A 21,591-nucleotide genomic window follows, 5' to 3' on the forward strand; every position below is an offset into this window, starting at 1 on the left:
CCCCGAGCTTCTCCTCCCCTCCACACCCACACCCGTTATCGGCACCCCGTCACCGTGAGGGTCGGGGGGGGGGCGAACGGCCCCGCTCGTTCCCTCACCGGGGCGGGCAGACGGCGGGCTTCTGAGCGGGAGGACCGCACCATCGCGCGGCAACCAATAGCGTGCGGCCACCCACGATTCAAACGGCGCGTCGTGGCCAATAGGAGCGGTTGGCGGGCGGGAAGGGGTGGGGCGAGGGGGCGGACCGTTGCGCGGCCGTAACCGTCGCTCAGGGCGGTCGTTCCCCTCAGCGGAGAGCGCCGCGCTCGGGCCCGGCTCCCGCCGCTCCGCGGAAGCGCCTCCTGCCCGGCCCGGTGGGGGCGGGCGCCAGGTAAGGGAATGGCGGCACCGGGGCAGGCATGGGCCGGGACACACCCCCCTCCGCGGCCTTCCCGGAGGGAAGCGCTCCGGCCAATCGCCGCCGCCGCCTCTCTCCGCCCCCATGCGCGGGCGTCGGGCCACGGCCCCGCTCAGGCCTCGCTCCCGGTGGGCGGGCGAGCGGCGGCCCTTTTCCGCTGCCCGGAGCGTTTGCTTGGGCCCTGGGGGTAGGAGGGTGGGCTCCTCTGCTTTGTTCGGGACGCCGCCGGCCCCCTCCGCAGCGGAACCGCGACGCTGGGCCCGGCGCGGGGAAAGGCCGCGGCCACCCGGTGTGGCGGGGGCGCGCCGTGGGAGAGGCGCAAAGGGGCGGCCTGGCCCGCCGCGGCCCCTCCCTTCCCCCCACGGCCGAGGCCCCGCGCCAGGCCCGGGCCGGGAGTGCGGTCGGGGCGGGGCCGCGGAGCGGGGCCGAGGGGCCGGGCCTCCCCCCGCCCCCGGCACATGGGTCCCTTCCTGTCAACACCGCGCCGCCGCGGCCTTCACCCCGCCGCCTTTCGCGGCCCTGCCTGGGAAGTTCAAGTTCCTGACGCTTTCCCTCCGCTTTCAATGCTTTTGGTGAAAAGCCTTTTTAAAGGGAAAATCTCGTTTCCCTGCCTGAGGGTTGATAGGTTTTTATTTTAGCTCGAGATTTACTCGTGCTTGTTTTTAGCGGTGAAGCTTATTTGAATGTTTAGTAAAGCCGAACTTGGACAGTGGTAGATGCTTGCACCGTTATAGAGGTAGAGAGCTAGAAATGTGGAACGAGGAATGGTGATCCTGAAAAGGTCCTGCACAGCTCGGATCCTTTGGTCAATTCAGTAGTAAGTTTCCATGTAGTAAGCTGTGTCCTGTTAGCCTTGACTGTCAAGATTTTCTTTATTTTTCTGCATTTCTTCTTTTCTTGCATTCAACTGGCTTCCTCCTCTGACATACACACCATTATCCGCCAGTGGTGAGATGTCAGAATTAGTAGGTAGAATCACTGTATGTATGAACTTTGCTCTTCCAAGAGGGAAAACTTTGTTTAGTGTTTTTTTTATTTATTTCTTCTTAAAACTGTGCACCCAACTTCTGATGATGTGGTATGATCTTCTAGTGACTACAGGCTAGCAGTCTTATTCATCTTGTTTTCTTGACAGGAGTGAAATATCTTTCCACATATTTCGTGAGAGGGTCATTAAGAAAGACCAGAAATGGATGTATGGGGCAATATGTTTCTCTGCCATGTTTCTCTTTTAATTGTTTCATTCTTGGTTGAGTCAGCAGTAACTTTTCTTCTTGACCAACTTTTAAGCTCCAGAGAGTTTTGCACGTTAATTGGTTTGGCTTGGTGAGGGATACAAAATCCTTTTGAGCCACTTCCTTAGAGTCAGGGTTCCTAAAGAAAAATCATAGCGGTGCAGAAAACCCAAATTTCATCTTGGGAGTAAGTGAATATATACTTGCAATCAGGTATCTGTACAGTACAGGGTTCATTGTATGACATAATTTTCTTTTGAAGTTGCTTGGATATACATTCTGAAGTCCTGTGAATTAAAAGGTTTGTATAGGACTACTGTGAATGTTAGGCTGATGCTGGCTGATACCCTGAAAATTATCAGGGGTGTGTGTAGAGCTTGAAAGAGCAGTAAATTCAAAATGTAATTTCTAAACTATATATTTTTTTAAAGACTTCCTGTCTTTATTTCTCTTGATGCCAGTAATGGTTTTTGTTATCTGAACAAATGAAGGCTGCCTTTAAAAGGTGTGGCTTTGTGAAGTGGGATATATGGAATGAGGATTGGAAACCTCCCTCACAGGAGGTACAGGGGTGCAGAACAAGGTGGTAATTTTTGGTAGACTAAGAAGTAATATTTACTCTTTTTAGTGATTAAACTTTGATCTCATTATTAGCTTTAATATTTAAGGAAAAAATGGAAAAATAAGTAGGTCTTTCTATTAATAAGATTGTTCATTGCTTTTGAATCACAGGATAATATTTCCACTGGCTTACATTTATTTATTATTCTGGAATTGCATATTGTTGATATCTACCTCAGGCTGAATTACATAACATTGATTTAGCTTCAGGTCCTTCAACCACATTTTCCAACTTCTTAAAATTAACTTAATCTCCTTTTGAGAGCAAGGTTGGAGGAGGGGAAGGTCTTTCTGCCTTTAAAAAGAATTAAATCATCAGGTTACCTTTTCCTTGGGCTGTCCTTATGTTTGTGTACAAAGATGCTGGGTTTTGAAGCTTGGCAGAGAATTGCCTTTTATTATCCCTATGAAATTATATCTGAATTTTGAAGTGGTTGTTATAAATCGTAAAAAATAGTAACAACTTTGTGAAAAATTGTTTCCCTTTTTCAAAAAGGACTTAAACTCCAAAGATTCTGTTTTTCGCAACTTTGTCCTAGGATCTGGCAGCTTTGTCCCGGTCAGGCTGAGTTTACAGATGATGCCTGAGGTGTTCCAGGTTAAGAGAAGAAACAGTTGGCTGGAGTGTAGGAAGTACAACAGCAAAGAGGAAATGAAGTCATAGATCAGGTTATGACATCTGTGAAAGCTATGACTGGACTTGGTGGAGGACCGGTGTTTAGACTATTTATGGAAGAGGAGGAAGAAGCTGGAACTGTGCGAGAGACTGGGGAAAGAGCAGTAGTAGACATGGATCTCCTAAAGAACTGTCTTTTGAGTGAGAAAACTGGACAAGGAGACAGAAGGGGATTGAGATCAGATCTTGAGCCCAGAGGTGGCGAAGAGGAACTGGAACTAGTTTGGTGAACAAGGGCAGAAAAGGCAGAACCCCCCCAAGGAATTAAAGGGGGGTAAAGGAGAGAATGGAGAAGAACTTGAAATGAAAATACGGACGTTGTATTTCACGGAGTCATAAGAAACAAGGGTGTGAATTTGAGGGGGTTAAACTGACTGGGATAAAACAGAGTCGGAGGAGCGGGAATTCAGAAAGAATAAGAAAGGAACAAGAGACTGGGGACAAGAAACGCTAGGTAGAAGACAGATGAGCTGAAAGAGCATGTGCCTACAAGCATAGACTAGAACTCTGGTAACTTTTCTAACTGGCAAGTATCAGTGAAACCAAATGATAAAACTTGCTCTTTTTGCTCCTTCGAATATTATACAGCAAAGGAGATGGCCAGATGTTTCTGTTCTGAAGCAAATAGGAATATTAGCAGTAAAATCCACGTGAGGGAATTTTGCTGAGTTTTTGGTTTCTTCTTTGACTTGGAGAGCTACACAGGTGTAAAATCTAACAGCAGCAGCAGCTTCAGGAAATGCCAGGATGAAAGCTGATTGAAAAGCCTCACTTAGCCTCGTCGCCCAATGCGTTATGAAGGTCTGGCATTGCATATTAACAGTATTTTTTGCCAAAGAATATAACCTTTCACTGCAGGTTAGTTAATGTATCATGAATGAGTATCCAGTTAAATATTTGTTTTTACCTCATTTTGTGTGGCTTCACATCTTATTTATAGCAAACAAGTTAAAATGCTTGAAACAAAAACATTTCCTGGTTTGTTTGTTTTCCCCCTCCTCACCTTCTAGGTCCCTATGTTCATCAAACAAATGGTGATTGTATGTCAATTAGTACGTATTTTACTGTAGACTTTTAAGATACCTTCACTTTATATGTTGAGGCCTGAGTCACAAAAGTTCAGGTTAAAAGTATCTTCTGCTGTGGATACCTCTTTTCAGATGGCAATGATGTTAACACAAGGTACTTTTCAAAGAGTTATACATTTAAAAACATAACTTCCTTTAAGTTGCAGTTGTGGGTTTTTTTTCCCAGCACCATGGTATGGCGGACCAAGGGTGGTAGTCACTTAAACCCTGTTTTGCTAATATCAAGTAAAAACCTTACGGTGCAGACAGGAGGATAGAATTTAGGTTTTGGGGATATTATGTGATTGCTCTGATGCTGTACTTTGTTTTCCTACTGGCCCCTGCAAAAGGCATTACATGCCTTGCGCTAAGTAGGTGGAAAAGAGAAAATATTCAACCCAGACAGAAGCCTAAATTCTGGTGTTTCCTAACTTTTGAGTGTTTGGCATAGCAAATTGAACAAAGTATGCAATGTGGCTGTGTGTACTGAATAGATTTGGGGCGTTTTATTTTAACATTTAGAAATCATCACTTCTGTAATTTTTGTAGAACCACAGGAAAAGAGGGTTTGAGGACACTTAGATACCACCCAACTTACTTTTTTTCCCTCTAGATAAGATCAACAACATTTATGTAATTTTGGTGAAATATATTCTTTGCCTGGTTTTGGTGGTCTCTGATGATAGAGATTGTGTATCATAGCTGAATACTGGTCTAGATGCACTATTAATACATTTGAACATTTTTTTCATAACATTTGACTGCAATCTTTGCTCTATTTTAAGCCTGTTTCTTCTGTCTACTATAAATTTGGCAAATACGTAATCTTTTTTTTATTACCAGGCAGCTTTTTGCCTGTTTAAGGTGAAGAGTTGTTTACTTTAAAGTTTCCCTGTTTCAGCCTAAATGATATAGAAAGAGCATAGAGAAAAATGAAGCCTAATGTTTAGCTGCCATAAGTATTGATTTATTTCTTTTCTAGGGATTCCTTTTGGAAAATGCCAAACCGGAGGTTTGCTGATGGCGAGGTGGTGATGGGCCGTTGGCCAGGAAGTGTCCTGTACTATGAAGTACAAGTGACTAGTTACAATGATGTTTCTCATCTTTATACTGTTAAGTACAAAGATGGGACTGAACTTGAGTTGAAAGAAAGTGATATAAGGGTGAGTACACGTTTATATAATTATCAGTATTTCTAATGGAAGACTATACTGATTTTGTGATATAGATAAAAATACAACTTATACTTGGATAGTTGCCTTGCAAGTTTTCATTAACTGTGCCTTCAAGGAATTGGTGCTAAATAATAGCTCTTTCCTACGTGATGTCTCAAGTAGCAGTTCAGAATGCTGACCCTATTTTTAAAGAAGTGTGATTGTTTTCTTTATGTTGAAAAAAGTGATACATTCAGGGAAAAACAAATCTGATCATTCAGGAACTCATATTGCATGAAAAATTGTTTTCAGGTAGCTTATAAAGCTAGTAATCAGAGGGTTGGTACTAATTTGACTTATTTCCCCTTCTAAATAAGAAAATTTGAAAACAAATGCAAGCATGTAGTTAAAGTTCACTGTAAATATCAATACCACATACCTTCTTTAAGCACATACTTAAAATATCTGTGAATAACTTGTACTGTTTTAGGTCCCCAAAGATTTCATAAGGTATTTTGCTCTATTTGTGACAATTAGGGACTTTTGAAAAAGGGTCATGTCGTATGTATATGAGCACATCCCTTCCTCTTTCCATATCTTTATTATCTCGTTTTCTGTTACTAATAAAGGCCTTTAAAACTCTGCATACAAGTTTCATTTCAGTTTAAAATGTGATAATGCATGAGACAAAGCTATTTGAATGTTTGCTGTAGCTGATTTTTAAGACCTGTTCTGAAACCTGCATAAGTTCAAAGCTGACTTGTGTGTCTTTATGTGAACTGTAGTTTCACTTTCGGTGGCAGTGTACATGCCCTGTAACTGGCCTTTTCTTTTGGAACAAAATGTTTCTGCCTTGAGTTAGACAAACGTTTTCACTGCATTAAGACTTTCGAACTTGTTTACTTTGTGCTTGCAGGTTAGCAAACTCAAGCTGAGAAAATACCTTTCCTTGTTATAAAGCATTTGTGCCTTATACAAGTTGTGTTGTGAAACTTTATGTGGGAAAACTAGCACTGTAGACTTCACAGAAATAAAACAGAGTGCTTTTGGGGAAAACTGTTTATGAAATTATTTATCACATCTAATTTAATGGTTTAGCTGACTTGGGGTTTCTTAATGTTGATTTGAGCTGCGTTGCCTTAAAGAAATCATTGCATCTTGATATGCCAAATGTATTAATAAAGCTAAGTACTTGAAATGATAGCCGTCTCTTAAGCTTTAAGAGACGGCTGTCATTTCATTTACTTGTGCAAAGGCTTAAGAAGGTAGTACGCTTAAGAGCTTGGTGCTCACATTGATAGCTTATATCCATATCCTAATTTCTGTAGCTTTGACAGGAATTGTCAGCAGTTGGACTCGGGACAGGATTATTTGGGTATTGCCAGCAAAATGAGTGTGCTGTAGTTGCTCTTTCTTAAGAGCCATTGTACAGCATACTAAAGGAAATAAGAGACAATTCTGTAGAACTATATGCCAGAGTCCTCATCACAAAAGAACCCCATCTTTCTAAAATTGTTCTTTGGAACATCTAAGATAAGATTTCGCTTTCTTCCCCTCTTTCTTTTAGTCACAATCATCGTTCAAGCACAGGAAGAGCCAGTCCTCTTCAAGTTCTCCCTCCAGAAGAAGTACTAGCAGATCTCGATCTAGATCACCTGGCCGGCCAGCAAGAGGCAGACGTCGTTCTTCTTCCCAAAGCAGAGAACATAAAGATGACAAAAAGAAAACCATTCAGGAAACCAACTTAGCTCTACTGGTATTAGGTTTTTTGTTTGTTCTTTCTGTGTGGGTTTGCCAGATTTTCTTTAAAACAAATTTTTGCTATTTGCGAAAGACTTGTTTCATGCTTACTGGGTTTATTATTGTAAAAGCTAGCTGTAGTTCATGTTCCCTGAACAACATAATTAGCTACAAAAGTGTATCTCATTTTTCTTTGAAAATAGGCTTTCTAGCTTGCTGAGTTGTGAGGAAATTCTTGAAATGTAAATGTATGTTGTTACATTCCATTTGAATTTGGTGGTATGGTAAAGTTCTCAGAATTCAAACAAACACAAATTCTTTAATACTTTAATATTGAAGTCGTTGTTAGCCACATGCTTCTACTTGTAAAATGGGGCAAAGGAAGTTAGCCTACTTTTAAGATGTATTGATCAATACATAGCAGGTAGGTATTAGAATTTGAAATAAAATGAGTTCTGTTTTCATATGCAGTTCATTAAAATAGTAATGGAAAACACGTGAAGCTTCTGTGGGAGAATTGCTGCAGAATTCAAGTGTGGACTATATATATATGGCCTTGCTGATTGATAATATTGCAGAACTCTCTTCATTATAAAAACTATCCTGTAAGGATTTGTAAGTTTGTCAAATACCTGTTTTCTAGCTGAAAAGTATCATGTTTGTTCTTGGCCTTTTTGTGAAGGTTATATTGAGTACTAAAAATGGCTCTGGTGTTCTGTATGTGAAGCATAGTAGAGGTGATGTTTCTCTATTAAGAGACAAACAGCATTTCTTCTGCCTCTTGTGCTTTTGAGATAGCTTCAAGTGATACTTGTCTGAGACACAGTCCCTTGAATTGGAAATGCTTTCTGCTGATCTGTTGAAAATACATAGGTTTTAGTTAGGTTTTAACTAAACTAAACCAGACCAATCTAAACTAAATAGATAGGTTTAGTTTAGTAAATTGGTACTACTAAAAGCATTCTTTGGTGCTGAAATTGCTGTGGTTTTTGTTCTGCAGTGAACTACTTTGAGCTGTGTGACCCAGCGCATAGCCTGTGGACCATATGCTCGTTTTAAGTAGTTTGTAGCCAGCAGCTTCGCTTTACTTGTGACAGAAAGGTTAAAATATCTTTGGTGTTTTTCTCCTGGCTTCTGATCGAGGAATAGGATTGATCTATTGGTGGTTGTATGACTGGAATGAGCTGGTCCTTTTCAACAATGCTTAAGTTGAAATAAAACAGATGAGTCGTGTCTTCCCAGAGCTGTGTAAACTAGACTCATAAAAATGAGTTTTTGTGAGAAAATTTATTTCTTAGAAAGATATTTAATGGAAAACCAAACTTCCAGTCCTACAGAGCAGCGTCGTATATAGAACACTGAAATTTCCTCTGCTTTCCTAATGGAATTACTAAATAGACATGTATTTTGTACTTGGCGGTTCCTAATGATGAGTTAAAAATAACTTGGAAGCTATATTCTCTCTTAATTTCACTGTTAATTAAAAAAAAAAAAAAGTAACCTTTTCCTTTTCTTAAATGAGTTTTTTTCGCTTGCTTGTGAGGTGAAGCTGTCCATACTTTGGACATTGAACCTACTTGTTTTCCTGTGGAGAAAACCAGAGCAGTTGCAGTTGGGGGGGGAAAAAAAAACCTAGATAGATAGTGTTCTTAATTATTCACTATATACTTACACTTAATGCAGCTGTTATTTTCAGAAAGCTAAAACTAGGTTTTTTTTTCTTTTACCCAGAAACCGAGTGAGAATAACACCAGAAGGTACAATGGTGAACCTGACAGTACGGAAAGAAATGACACATCCTGCATAATCTTGGAGGTATGAACATTGTATTTACTTTTAGTTTCGTGTCACGTTCTAACTTAGCTTTCTCAGAAATCCCTAGAAAAGGGCAGTGCAGTAATCCAGGAGAAATAGAATGCAACATAAAGCTTAGAGGTCAAATAAGTTTACTGTTCAGCTAATTAAGCTCAGGGGAGAGGGAGATGAAGTTGTCAGACGGGAAGAGTATTAGAGCTGTGTAACATTCATTTTTCTTGTTTGTTTCTTCCATCAAACCCTCACTGGTTACTTGTGTTCATTCCCATGCTTTTACAGTGTGAATGGTTGGCCACAGAAAGTGATTTTTTTTTTTTTTTTTTTTTTTTTTTTTTAAATATTAAAGCCAAATCAGTTCTTTAGTCCTGATTGTTGGCTAATGCAGAGAGTTATGGCAGAAAGGAGGGGAGGAGGGTGGGAATGGATGACCTGTACTGGAACTGCTGCTGATACGTAATGATGGCCTAAGTGATGACAATGAAACTGGTTTCAGCAGTCTTTTTGTATAAATGCATAAACTTAAGTACTGTACAGAAGTAGAAAACATTGTATATTGGTGTTTTATAGTGAATAATGTCCTCCTAAATAAAAAATATTGGAGTAAAATGAGGTAAAATCCCTGGCAATTTTTTTTTAGTAAATTCTTCTTATTGATTAACAGCAAAAGTTGAAACCAGACTTGGAAATAGAGCGTGTGCTTGACAAGTGCAGCTTGCGTCCAAGAAAAGAAGAAAAGAAAAAAGAAGAGATATATTCGGAGAAAAAGATTCTTGAGACAATAAAAACAATTGAGAAAGCATCACCAAAAACAAAGGAGCTAGAGTTTGGTGGAAGAATTGGTATGTGTGCAAATGGTCGTAATAGTTGAAAATTAGTACTTTTATGTTTTTTAGTTATTGACCATACTGTCATGTCAAGAACTGTTTTTACAATTTCTGGACCCTGGTCGCAGAATCCAGAGTCATATGACAGTGCTTCACGTAGTCTGTACTGGCATTGGTGGCAAAGAACCGTTATTGCGCTTGGTTCTCCTGTGAAATACAGTGAAGATCTTGAGCCTTCCCTTGCACAGTGAGATTGAAGTATTTCCAAATTAAATTTAAGAAGTAACTACCAAAGTTTTTACGTTTTCAAAACGGAGGTGCTTCAGACTAGACAGTAAAGTATCCTTTATACAGTTTTGAACAGTTTTAAAGGGATGCAGTGAGTGTGATCCTTTGGTTTGGTTATATGACCCCTTACGGGAGTGAGAAGAAGGTCTCTGTATCCCGTTACGTGACTGGGGGATTGCTGCTGTCTTGCTTCAGGGATAGATAATGACAACCTCTTCTTTGTTAATAAAGTTAATATCAAGCTTTATTAGTGGGATTGAAACTAGTTTTTATATTTTTCTATGTTCATCTTCTAATATGGCGTGATGTCTGTTTACAGGGACCTTCGTGCTGATATTTTTCCTGCCTGCTACTGTATTGTACTTGCTGTTGATGTGCAAACAAGATGACCCCAGTCTTATGAACTTCCCTCCTCCTCTCCCAGCACTTGAAAGTCTTTGGGAGGCTAGGGTGTTTGGTGTTTTTCTTCTGTGGTTTTTCCTTCAAGCTCTGTTTTACTTGCTGCCAATTGGAAAGGTAAGCTGTTCAGTGGCAACTGGGTCTTTATGGATAATTAATTTGTGCGTTAGGCTGGAAGGTAGGGTATGTTCTTAGTGCAGTGAACTTGAAAGCAAATGAATTAGTTTTCCATATTAAGCTGGAATATGGCTACTGCAGATTTCTGTAAGCTTAAAATAGCACAGTTTGTTAAGAATTTAATGGCTATGCATTTCGCAGTCTTACAGGCGAAAAGGCAGAAGGCATATGAGTTCAAATCAAAGCACGGATAAAATTTGCTTGATAGAATTCTAGAAGAATTTCAGGTATCTGACTTTTAAATCGACAAACTGATTGATATTCAGTTTCTTATTGATATTGAGTGTTTTGGAATGTAATCTTCACTTACAGGAAGCTGTAAACCACTCTAGCCATATGTGTATTAGGCAAATGCTCTGTTTCCCTCTTTTTGTGACTTGAGGGATACTGGCAGATTCTGAAAGAACACTATAATAAATAGATAATTCAATCTTGTTGTTCTATTGCTGTACATGTTTACAGTGATTGTAGCTGTTATGTTTTCTTGAGGCTGGTTAGGAAGAGATTTTTTTTTAACGTTTTTATTTGAAACTGTTACCCTTTTTCTTCTGAAAAGCAAAGCATGCTTTTGAAAGCAATGCATGATCTTCAGATCTGAATGTGTCCAGCTGGTTACCTTGATTGAATGTCTTGGTGGCAGAGAGGTGCTTGGTTTCCCTCCCCTCCCAATGCCCCCAGAAAGTACTTTGTTGAAACACTAGTATTTTATTCTTCCTAGGTTGTGGAAGGCCTGCCTCTTTCAAATGGAAGGAAACTGCAGTACCAGATAAATGGTGAGCACGTTGCAGTTGCTTATTCTGAAATTTGATACCCCTATCTGATTTGCAGTGCTCAGTACCGTAAGATACAAATGATGAAAGATACACTCTATGGCCAAACTAGGTATCTGTTGTAAATCTTTTGTTAAAATAGGATGAGCCTTTTCTTAGAAGAAGAAGGTTAGTAACGATCAGGACCTAACTGCCGCAAGAGCAAGACATTACACTATATAGGGCACCTGGTCTGTATCCAGTTGTGACTGGTGACTCCTGTCATGTTCCTTGCATAATTGCTAAACAGGTAGTTGCTTTTCGGAAGTGTTAGTAATGCTCGTGTAACAAGGACTGTTGCTCCGGAGGAGATGTTCAGGAGTGATCTGATGAGATCTTATCCCATGTATCCAGATCACCTTGGATGTCTCTGATTTACAGACGAAATAGAAGTGTGTTGTAATTGATTTAAGGTGTTCTTATTCTTGCCTGGCAAAGAACAGTTCTGAGCCCTTATTCAAATCTGATTTTACTTCCTATGAATATGGCAAGTTTCTCATCTAGGTTTGAGAGTATGGTTTAACGTATTTCAGCAGTCCTGCTTTTTCAGGCTTAAATAGAAAAGTGCACTTTGATGCCTTGCAAGTATTCCAGACTACCTATTTGATTAATCAGTCAGTTCAAGGACACTGTCTGGCGGTAGTGGAATCCAAATGTTATATTAAAAAGTTGAGTGGAGTTTTGTCACAGTCTGGTAAGGTGCACCATTTTAAAGTTGGAATAGGGCTGTAAATCATAGAAGCAGAGTGAATTACATCCTGCCGAAGTGAGTCGTATTGAGGCTGCCTCATAACTTTTTCGGGTTTGGACTTCTGTCTTTAGTAGGGGCATAGTCCTGCAATTTTTTTCTATATTCTGATAAAGGGAAGAAATAAACTACATGATTTGGATGGTTTAAAAAAGAAAAAATAAAAAAAAAGGGGAGGGGGAAAAAAAGAAGGCGCCTTGCTAGTTCAAAGGCTAATTCTCAAAGCAACTTTGAAAGCCTTCTTGAGGAAAGCAGGAAGACCAGTGACAGGAGAAGAGGCAATGGGCACAAACTAATACAGGAGGTTCCATCTGAACATCAGGAAACACTTTTCTTTTTACTGTGAGGGCGACTGAGCGCTGGCACAGGCTGCCCAGGGAGGTTATGGAGTCCCCATCCTTGGAGATATTCAAAGCCGTGTGGACATGGTCCTGGGCAACCAGCTCTAGGTGGCCCTGCTTGAGCAGGGGGGTTGCACGAGGTGAGCTCCAGAGGTCCCTTCTAACCTCAACCATTGCAACACTGTGAGAGGGTTCACAGAAGGTACTTAGGTGAGAGCTGTATAGAGCTGCCTGCTTATATTTGGACGTCATTCCATTCTACATGATTTAATACTCTCAAAGTAGAAAAGTTTTGTGTTGAGGTTTTGACTTGATAGTTATTTTAATGCTTTAATTACTGCTATCTATATCGAGGTATATATGAAGATAACCATATTTTCTTCTTCGAGTTATCTGAGCTGTCCCACAGATAAGATTTTGTGACCTGCTATCATTATCCAGTAGTAGTGTCAGTGTCCATTTTTCCACTAAAATCTGAAATTGGATCCTATGTTGTTGTAAAGAAACATAGGAGCGCTTGGAGTGTTCCTGCCGCTTGTCCTTTTGATGAGGAGCACAGGAAATTTCAGGGCATAGATAGAATGTCTTGGGTATATTGCTGTGCCCCAGAAGTTTGAACCTCAAGAGCATGGGACGTGTAAGACGTTATTGGAATATAGACAAATCTTGGAAGAAGTAAAAATGCAGGAAGGATGGACTGGGTAGGTTCTACTAGAATGATTTTTTTATTTTGGCTAATATGTTTTTCTTCTACATCCTTTAGGGTTTTATGCTTTTCTTTTGACTGCCGCAGCTATTGGAACTTTATTGTACTTTCAGTTTGAACTTCATTATTTGTATGATCACTTCATGCAGTTTGCAGTGTCAGCTGCAGCTTTTTCTCTGGGGTTGAGCATTTATCTGTATATTCGGTCCCTGAAAGCACCCGAGGAAGAAATAGCACCAGGTGGAAATTCTGGTGAGTTATAAAGATTTTGGATAATTTCTTGCCAATTATTTGCTACAGTTTCATTTTTATGAATTAAAGGCTAGTTTTAGGGCTGGTTATTATAATACTGTGACTTTTACTTTCTGCCAATGTAAAATTCATGTTGCAAGTTAAATGGCCGTTTTTTGTTCACGCTCAGATACTGTAAAATGCTTAAAATTTTAGTTGGACTATCTTGAATAGCTTACACAAAAATATCTTGGCTGGTCTAGTCCCCTAGCGATGAGAGGACGATTCCTTCCTTTCCGTTTTCAGCATTTGGCTAAGAGGCTTGTCTAGTTTGCTTGGTAGTGCCCCTGCTGGCGGGCCTTCTCTGAAACAGCTGGGAATGGAAATGAAAACTGAAAAATCTAGACCTTTTGGCAGTGGGAAGTCCGATACAGAACTTGAAATTACGGTGTATTTCTAAACTTTTATTTTGCTGTGCACTTTTAAATCTAGTTCGCTGAATTGAGTTTTCAAAGGATATCTGGTTGAAGTCAAGGTATTGTAATTTCCTTCTTGTCCATCTCTTGATGGACAGGTAATTGTCACAGCTAAAGGAACTCTTGCTCCCTGAGAAGAGCAATGAAGTAGGAGGAAGAGTAGAATTAATTAATACCATAAGATCGTGTTCATGGAAACTGTGATGTGAAAGCTGAAAATAACGAAGGAACAAGTGTCAAGGAGAAATAAGCCTACAGTAGCTTCTAAAGTGTTTAGTCCTCCTAATAAATAAAATATCTGGGGCCTCTTAAAATATAAATCATGCGGGTTTTGCTTTGTATTTTGCATATACTCACATTTTTCCTGCCAATCTAAAGGCTTTTTTCATTTATAATGAGAGACCTTTAGTAGAAAGTAGGAACTGCTTTATGGGGAGGAGAGTAGTGGCAGATAAAAGGAAAAGTATTGCTAACAAAGACTGTCTTATCTGCAGGGTATTTTGTTTATGATTTTTTTACTGGACATGAATTAAACCCTCGTATTGGCAGTTTTGACCTCAAATACTTCTGTGAGTTGCGGCCAGGATTAATTGGTTGGGTGAGTTAGTAATCTTAGTTATTTTATTTGCTTAAATATTACACAAATGGATTTTTATATATATATATATATATGTATATAAAATTGGTATTAAGGATACAATATGCATTTATAAATAGGAAAAAAGTACTTACAAACAGTTTCATGTTGCCAGATTTTTAATGACCATTTTTATTCACTTTAGGAAAATTTCTATGTTCTAGCTTCTTTGCTTTGTGGGAAATGAAAACCCTTCTTAAAGTTTTCATATGTTGAGGTTATACAGTTTCAGAAATGTAGTTAGTTGCAAATGCTGGCTTGTGAAATAGGTTATTATTTTTTAAAACGTAAACATTGGTCAAAGCCATCTGTATTAAAATGACCTATAGATAGAAAAGATCACTTTCTTTTACAACGAAAATTTGTAATAACATATTTTCTAAACTAGGTTGTTATAAACTTGGCAATGCTCTTGGCTGAGATGAAGATACACAATCAGAGTATGCCATCTCTGTCAATGATACTTGTGAACAGCTTTCAGCTTCTCTACGTGGTGGATGCTCTTTGGAATGAGGTAAATGACAATCGCATTAAACTGTTACCACTTCTAATTACAATGTTAAATGAGCGAAGCTTTGTAATTTCTAAATTCCTTCCTCCTTGTTTCTAGGAAGCTATTTTGACGACAATGGATATTACCCACGATGGATTTGGATTCATGCTAGCGTTTGGAGATTTGGTGTGGGTTCCGTTTGTCTACAGTCTGCAGGCCTACTATTTAGTTGGTCATCCTACTGCAATTTCTTGGCCTGTTGCTGCTGCAATCACTGCTCTGAACTGTAAGTTATAGTAAATATTATTGTTACTGGTAGTAACCATGTAGTACTGATTTTGTTTCTTTGAGTTGTGAGGTGAAGCTTTAGCTAAGATGCAGTGATTGTGTTTTCTGTATTACCCCAGCTGGTGGAAGCATGTGTCTGGCTACTCTTTAGTACAAAGAATATAATAAATTCTCATTTTATTAAACGAAGGGTAAATGAGACTCTGGACACCTAATTGTTCTGTTGAGAGGCATCTTTAGATGGATGCCGTCTGGAGTTGCAGAAGTGACTTAAAACATTTTGAATTAAGTTTAGGAGGTGCCTTTTAAAGTCAGTCTGAGTGACTGTGAGTGACTCTCATAAAAAAAGAAGTCAATAGCTTGTTGGCTATGCCTTACTGAACCTAGGGGGAAAAAAAGGGTTTGTTGTTTAACAATTTGCATCTCCTTCCCTGATGCCCATAGTTACAAACTCATGTCAATGGAAAACATCATCATTTTCTAGCCGAGTGCTTTGAGAAAGGTTCTTGCATCTGTAGGGAACCTTAAATTTGCACCAATATGGCCTTGTAGTTTGTCCCTTTTATCTAAGTAGTAAACCTAAAAGAAAAAGCTTTTTGTAGACGTGACAAAGAATTTAAACACTTGGAAAGAATATGAAGGCGTACAATTTAGTATGTGCAATCTTGAGAAACACAACATCTCTTTTTTCATTTTCAGTTAATATTTTTTCTTGGTTTGTTTTTTTGTTTTTTTTAAACACCTTTATTTGAAGTATGTTGTGATCGTGTTTTTTCAATACAGGCTCGGAAAAAGCAAATTTAAGCTGCCTTGTGAAAATGGTGGGGGAAATGAATTTCAAAACCAGCTAATACTTCATTGTCTGGTTCTTTTAATATTGTGAACTTGTAAATAGTTGGTCAGTTGATGGGGTAGGCACTGTAGCAAAATACTGGGCTGCTCATAGAGCTATAATCTTATAAACTGCAGCACATCACCTTATATGAATTTCAAACTCAATGTTACATTAATAAACTCTGTCAGATACAAATGTAAAAGTAGATGTGAAAATAAAGCTTCTCCCAAATCTTAAAAGTTAGTCAGTAGTGTGTAAGAGCATATGGAATGCAGGTTTCCAATAGCATTTCTGTCTTGTTAGAGCTCTGAGAACTGGAAAATATCAGTTATATCCCTGAGGAAAAGACTTCGATGTGATAAGTGGCAGAGAGCGTGCAAGTGCTTTTGTTGAAGGAAAGAAAACTGAAAAATACTGAAAATGCAAAATAAATATTATTTATTTTGCAGGTATTGGGTATTACATATTCCGTAGTGCAAATTCTCAGAAAAATAATTTCCGAAGGAATCCAGCAGATCCCAAATTGGCCTGTAAGTGCATTTTTTATTTGTTCAATTGCTATACAGTGTCTCTTTGTACTATTTAAATACACATTTCAATAGTTGTTATATTGACTACAATACTCTATTCACAGATCTGAAATTTATACCCACTGCAACTGGAAAAGGGCTTCTTGTCACGGGTTGGTGGGGTTTTGTTCGTCACCCTAATTATCTCGGTGACATCATCATGGCTCTAGCATGGTCCCTACCCTGCGGTAAGTTCCTGAATTTAAAGTGGATTTTATCAGAAATGCTTGTACGGTTTGGCATCTGACTGGGTTTGAAATGCAAAGTGCTAATTATTTGAGGTACTAAACCCTGTAATTAATTGAATGGCAAATTTCTGTGTTGTAAGCTTAGTGCAACACCTATTTTCTCTTGCATCTTATCCTTTACATCTTACTATAGATTTGACATATCATATTTGACCAATATTTGACTCGTCCTCTTCAATGATTTCACTCTTCTTTCTGACACTTTATCATTCAGTAACGATGGGGCTTGCTTGCTAGTCAGTTGCTCCTTACATTTTTTAGGCTAGTGTCTGTGCTGTAGTGTTTTTAAAGGGAGTTCCCAAAAAGTGGGAGTTTGCTTGGAGACAAGGGCTACCACTTATAGGGATGGACTTCAAGAAAATGTATTTTAAAAAAGAAAAAACATCAAACACAAAGGAATGGAATTCTGTTTCAAAGTTTTTGTAATGAATAATTCCTAGTTTTCATGGAGTTTTCACTTGGAGGAAATTCGGGAGCCTTTTGTCCAGTGGGGTTTTGTAGTCCTGATTCTTTGCGAGAGCTTAGAAAGAGCAGTGAGAGTTTCAGAAAATACATCGGATCACGGTAGTCCTGCCCCCTCTCATTCAGGTCTGAAAAACGGTTTGGGGCTCCTCCCTTGCCTGAAGGAGTTTCTCTTCTATAAAAGCGCAGAAATGAGCGTGACAGATGTTCTGCTGAGGCAGAGCTGCTCCGCGCCCTGTGGCACAGTCTGGCTTTTGCAGACTGTAGGACACAGGCAGTTTTGGTCGAGTGGGACTTTGTCACCAAGTGCTTAATGCCCTGGCCAGGAGCATCAGCTGAGAGAGGATGCTGGAGTTCAGGTGTTCCTCCAGGGGTTAATTTTATTTCGGATTTTAATTGAAAGTGGACAATACTAGATTAGCATGTACACTTGTAGACAGTATGCTGGAAGAGGCTTCTCCCTGTGAAAATGAGGGACTCGAATCCTCTGTCAGCATCGTAATAGGCGAAGTGGAAGTGCTGCCGTAACTGCGTGGGGAGTGAGCATGGGTGGGAGGGGATCATAGAATCATAGAATAGTTTGGGTTGGAAGGGACCTTTAAAGGGCATCTCGTCCAACCCCCCTGCAGCGAGCAGGGACGTCTTCAACCAGATCAGGTTGCTCAGAGCCCCATCCTGCCTGACCTTGAATGTTTCCAGGGATGGGGCATTTACCACCTCTCTGGGCAACCTGTTCCAATGTTTCACCACCCTCATTGTAAAAAACTTCTTCCTTATATCCAGTCTGAATCTACTCTCTCTTAGTTTAAAACCATCACCCCTTGTCCTATCGCAACAGGCCCTGCTAAAAAGTCTGTCCCCACCTTTCTTATAAGCCCCCTTTAAGTACTGAAAGGCTGCAGTAAGGTTTCCCTGGAGCCTTCCCTTCTCCAGGCTGAACAACCCCAACTCTCTCAGCCTTTCCTCATAGCAGAGGGGTTCCAGCCCTCTGGTCATTTTTGTGGCCCTCCTCTGGACCCGCTCCAACAGGTCCATGTCCTTCCTGTGCTGAGGACCCCAGAGCTGGACGCAGTACTGCAGGAGGGGTCTCACCAGGGCAGAGCAGAGGGGCAGAATCCCCTCCCTCGCCCTGCTGGCCCCGCTGCTTTTGATGCAGCCCAGGATACGGTTGGCCTTCTGGGCTGCGAGTGCATGTTGCTGGCTTGCGTCCAGCTTTTCATCACAAGTTGTATACTCTGAGCAAAGCTGGAGTTACCGTCTGCAGCCAAAACAGAGAAAACCTTGTGGGGCTTCTGTGGGGCAGCTCAGTGCTGCAGAGGGTTAACTATTTCTCTGGTTTTGAACTTAAAATATGTGCCAGCTTTGCATGCATTGAGAGTGAAGTTGGTAGATTTTGAGACTCTGAATTTTAAGGATTGGGGGCGTGTGTGTTTGTGGGTCTCTTCCTATTTGCATGTACCTGTCACACAGTTTTTGCACTATCCTGTTGAGTATTTGATGCTTTGCAATATGGGCATAAGATGCTTCAGTCCATAGCAAGTATATGTCACCAGCTTAGTACACGTTGTTAATAGTGTAAACATTTCTGTTTTTTGTTTTTTTTTTTTTTCCCTGTATCTAAAGTGACTTTCTCACTTTGTTCTACAGGTTTTAATCACATTTTACCATATTTTTACGTGATATATTTCATCTGCTTGCTTGTTCATAGAGAAGCTCGTGATGAACATCATTGTAAGCAGAAATATGGCTTGGCGTGGGAAAGGTATTGTCAGCGTGTACCCTACCGCATATTTCCTTACATCTACTAGAGCACTCCGGACGCCTGATTTGCAAATTACTTCTAAAGTTAGTTTCTTTGCAAATAAAAACATACCTCTTACCTTTGCACTTGGTCTATTTGTTATTTAGGCTTTTTTTTTTAAAAAAAAAAAGAAAAGTGACCAAACAGTAGAGTGCATCAACAGGTATTTACAAGTAATCTGAAATACATGAGTTGTGTGAACTGACTGCCTGTGACTTCAATTTTTAAAAAATTGTGAATTTTAAAAAGTCTTGGAGCCCTAATTTTTCAAGTTAAATTTTATCTAGAATACTGAGTTTACATTTTTTTTTTTATTGCATTTACTTAAGCACTGTGATGTAAAGTATATTATTTTCTTAAGACAATAAATACAGAAATTCCATCCAGTTCATTTTTTGGCGTTACCTGTACCATCTAACTTCAGATGTCTGACCCAGCTGCCTGAAGTGGGGGAGCAGCAGGGACTTTTTGGTCAGCGGAGCTGGCAGCAGAGGATTTGGTCCGCATGAGGGGCCCGCGCTGCCCCACAGCCCCGGCCCAGAGCTGGCCCAGAGCTGGCCCGGGCCCAGAGCCCCCTCCCGGCTTCTCATTAGTGGCGTTTTTTTTTGGTCGGGGAAGGTCAGGTGGCCCCTCCTGCCCTGCGCCTGCAGGAGGGAGGAACGGAGGGGATGGGGAGGAGAGGTGGAGGGGCACGGCCGTCCCCTCCTGTCCCATCCCCACGTTCTTGAGGCAGTTTCAGCAGGGACCAAGGGGGACTCTGAGCTGCCGCCCGCCCGGCAGCACCCCCGACCCCAGAGAGACGCCAGGCTTTGGCTCAGGCCTCTGAAGGTAGATGATACAAACGCTTGTTTCAGCTGTGGGCTGAGCTGTGGGAGCGAGTAGCGAACCCTAATCCCGCATCTGGCCTTGAGCACGGGGTAGCAGAAGGCTCCGTGTAGGCGTGTTTGACAGAAAAGAGTAAAATGACCACAGTTGGCTTATTCTGGTCTCTGTAAATTATGTCTTAATGTACCATAGCGTTTGCCGAGTGTGTATAATAAAGCCTCCACGTTTTTGCTGTACAGCGTTCGGATTTGAAAATGCAATAGCTTTTTTAGAAACAGGAGAAATCGGTAACTAAATCAATTTCTGGGAATTTCTTTTTTTTTTAAATAAAATGTTCATTGACTAAAGGTTTTTGTAAATTAATGTATTAATTCTTGAAACAATTGAAGTGTTCATTTAAATATTTGTATTGACAGATATGCTATGAAAATATAGGAAATGTTCCTCAATCCAAAGTTGTTGTTTTTTAATTTGGCATTGCTACCTCATATGTAGGTTTTTGCCTTTTGTACTGTTGCAGATAGAGAAAATAGCTATTTTTTTGCTACTGCTATTTAAAACAACATTTTTTTACATGAGCCTGTGGTTAAACTCGACCACTTTCTAATATATTTTTGTATATATTTGACTTTTTAACTAATGTATGTGTTCTAGTCACTAGTTGTGTTCTTTGTCTAACTGGCTGTAAATCAGAAGCCCTTGCAGTCTTTACTTCGTAAGTAGAATAATTTTATATTTTACTGAAATAATCTTGCATTAATTAACTAGCTTTTATGCTGTCGTCACAACTGAGAGCTTTTCACGTACTTGATACGTGAGGTTCATAGCACAAATTGTCCAGAAAAGCTTATTAGAATCTTAAATGTAGTGCAGGTACCTCTACACGCGCTTGCAGGAGGGTTCCTAATGCATCGGGATGTTGCTATTATTCATCAGTGAGTTTCAGTTCATTTAAAATGATGTAATTGAAATCTAGCACGTGATTTTTTTTTTTTTTTTTAAATAAAAGAACGCTCTATTTTGTACACAGGCATTTTTTAAAGATAATTGTACATGTGAAGTGTATATAATGTAGCTTTGATTGTGACAGTCTCCTCTGAAAATCCCTGTGTTGGTGTTGTAAAGAAAATGTTTCAAGACAAGTACTTCTGATTCCTGGGAGAAAGCAGCAGTGCCTGTAGCACCGCTGAAGAGCGTTTACTCCCGTGAAGCAGCAGATTAAACTGGGATTTTTCAATGGTTGCTCAATGGATTAATGAGAAATGGAGCAATCGTTTACCCGCACCAGTTTGGGGCTGGTGTTTTTAAAGTGGGGGGTGGGGTGGGTGTTGAACAACTCAGCCTGTGAAGGAGGAGAGGCTACCGCCATCCCAGTTTTATCTGTTGCCACGCAAGGTTGTTAAAATGGAATTCGGAGCCCTTGTCTTCTGGAAACAGATCTTGACCGATGGTAACTTCAGTTTATTGACATGCCGAGTTCTATGTGAATTTGATTTTGAAGTAATTGTTTTTAATACAAACAAGCCTATAAACTAAAATAAAGCTTTTGCTTAAAATTAAGTAGTGAATTTTTCTTATTTTTCTTTTTCCCAATTCATGGTGGTGTCTGAAAAAAATGTGACATTGGTTTATCTTATGAAGTAAAGATGCAAGTTTGCTGAAGTTCCTTTTGTAGCTGTGGTGGTGGGCCGAGTGTCACAAGCTCGTGTGTGGTGCCTCTCTCAGCCCG

At 40.2% G+C, this 21,591-nt stretch overlaps 1 protein-coding gene across 1 annotated transcript; it reads left to right on the plus strand.

Annotated features, from left to right (window-relative positions):
- Positions 1 to 236: 236 nt before the first annotated feature.
- Positions 237 to 19,123, plus strand: LBR (lamin B receptor). Its single transcript, XM_087775183.1, has 14 exons — positions 237 to 370; positions 4,979 to 5,159; positions 6,718 to 6,906; positions 8,622 to 8,705; positions 9,367 to 9,544; positions 10,137 to 10,333; positions 11,112 to 11,166; positions 13,055 to 13,249; positions 14,199 to 14,302; positions 14,730 to 14,855; positions 14,952 to 15,120; positions 16,407 to 16,487; positions 16,592 to 16,714; positions 18,884 to 19,123. The coding sequence occupies exons 2-14, from the start codon at positions 4,995 to 4,997 to the stop codon at positions 19,042 to 19,044; spliced, it is 1,827 nt and encodes a 608-aa protein (XP_087631309.1). The 5' UTR covers positions 237 to 370; positions 4,979 to 4,994; the 3' UTR covers positions 19,045 to 19,123.
- Positions 19,124 to 21,591: the final 2,468 nt, after the last annotated feature.

This window comes from Nipponia nippon, unplaced genomic scaffold (assembly GCF_047370975.1).
Source record: "Nipponia nippon isolate SJK-2023a ecotype South Korea unplaced genomic scaffold, ASM4737097v1 scaffold_4, whole genome shotgun sequence".
NCBI lineage: Eukaryota > Metazoa > Chordata > Aves > Pelecaniformes > Threskiornithidae > Nipponia > Nipponia nippon.

Coding starts and splice junctions, on each gene's coding strand:
- LBR (XM_087775183.1), top strand. CDS start 4,995: ATGCCAAACCGGAGGTTTGCTGATGGCGAGGTGGTGATGGGCCGTTGG. Junction 9,545..10,136: donor AGAGTTTGGTGGAAGAATTG/GTATGTGTGCAA, acceptor GTCTGTTTACAG/GGACCTTCGTGCTGATATTT. Junction 13,250..14,198: donor AGCACCAGGTGGAAATTCTG/GTGAGTTATAAA, acceptor TCTTATCTGCAG/GGTATTTTGTTTATGATTTT.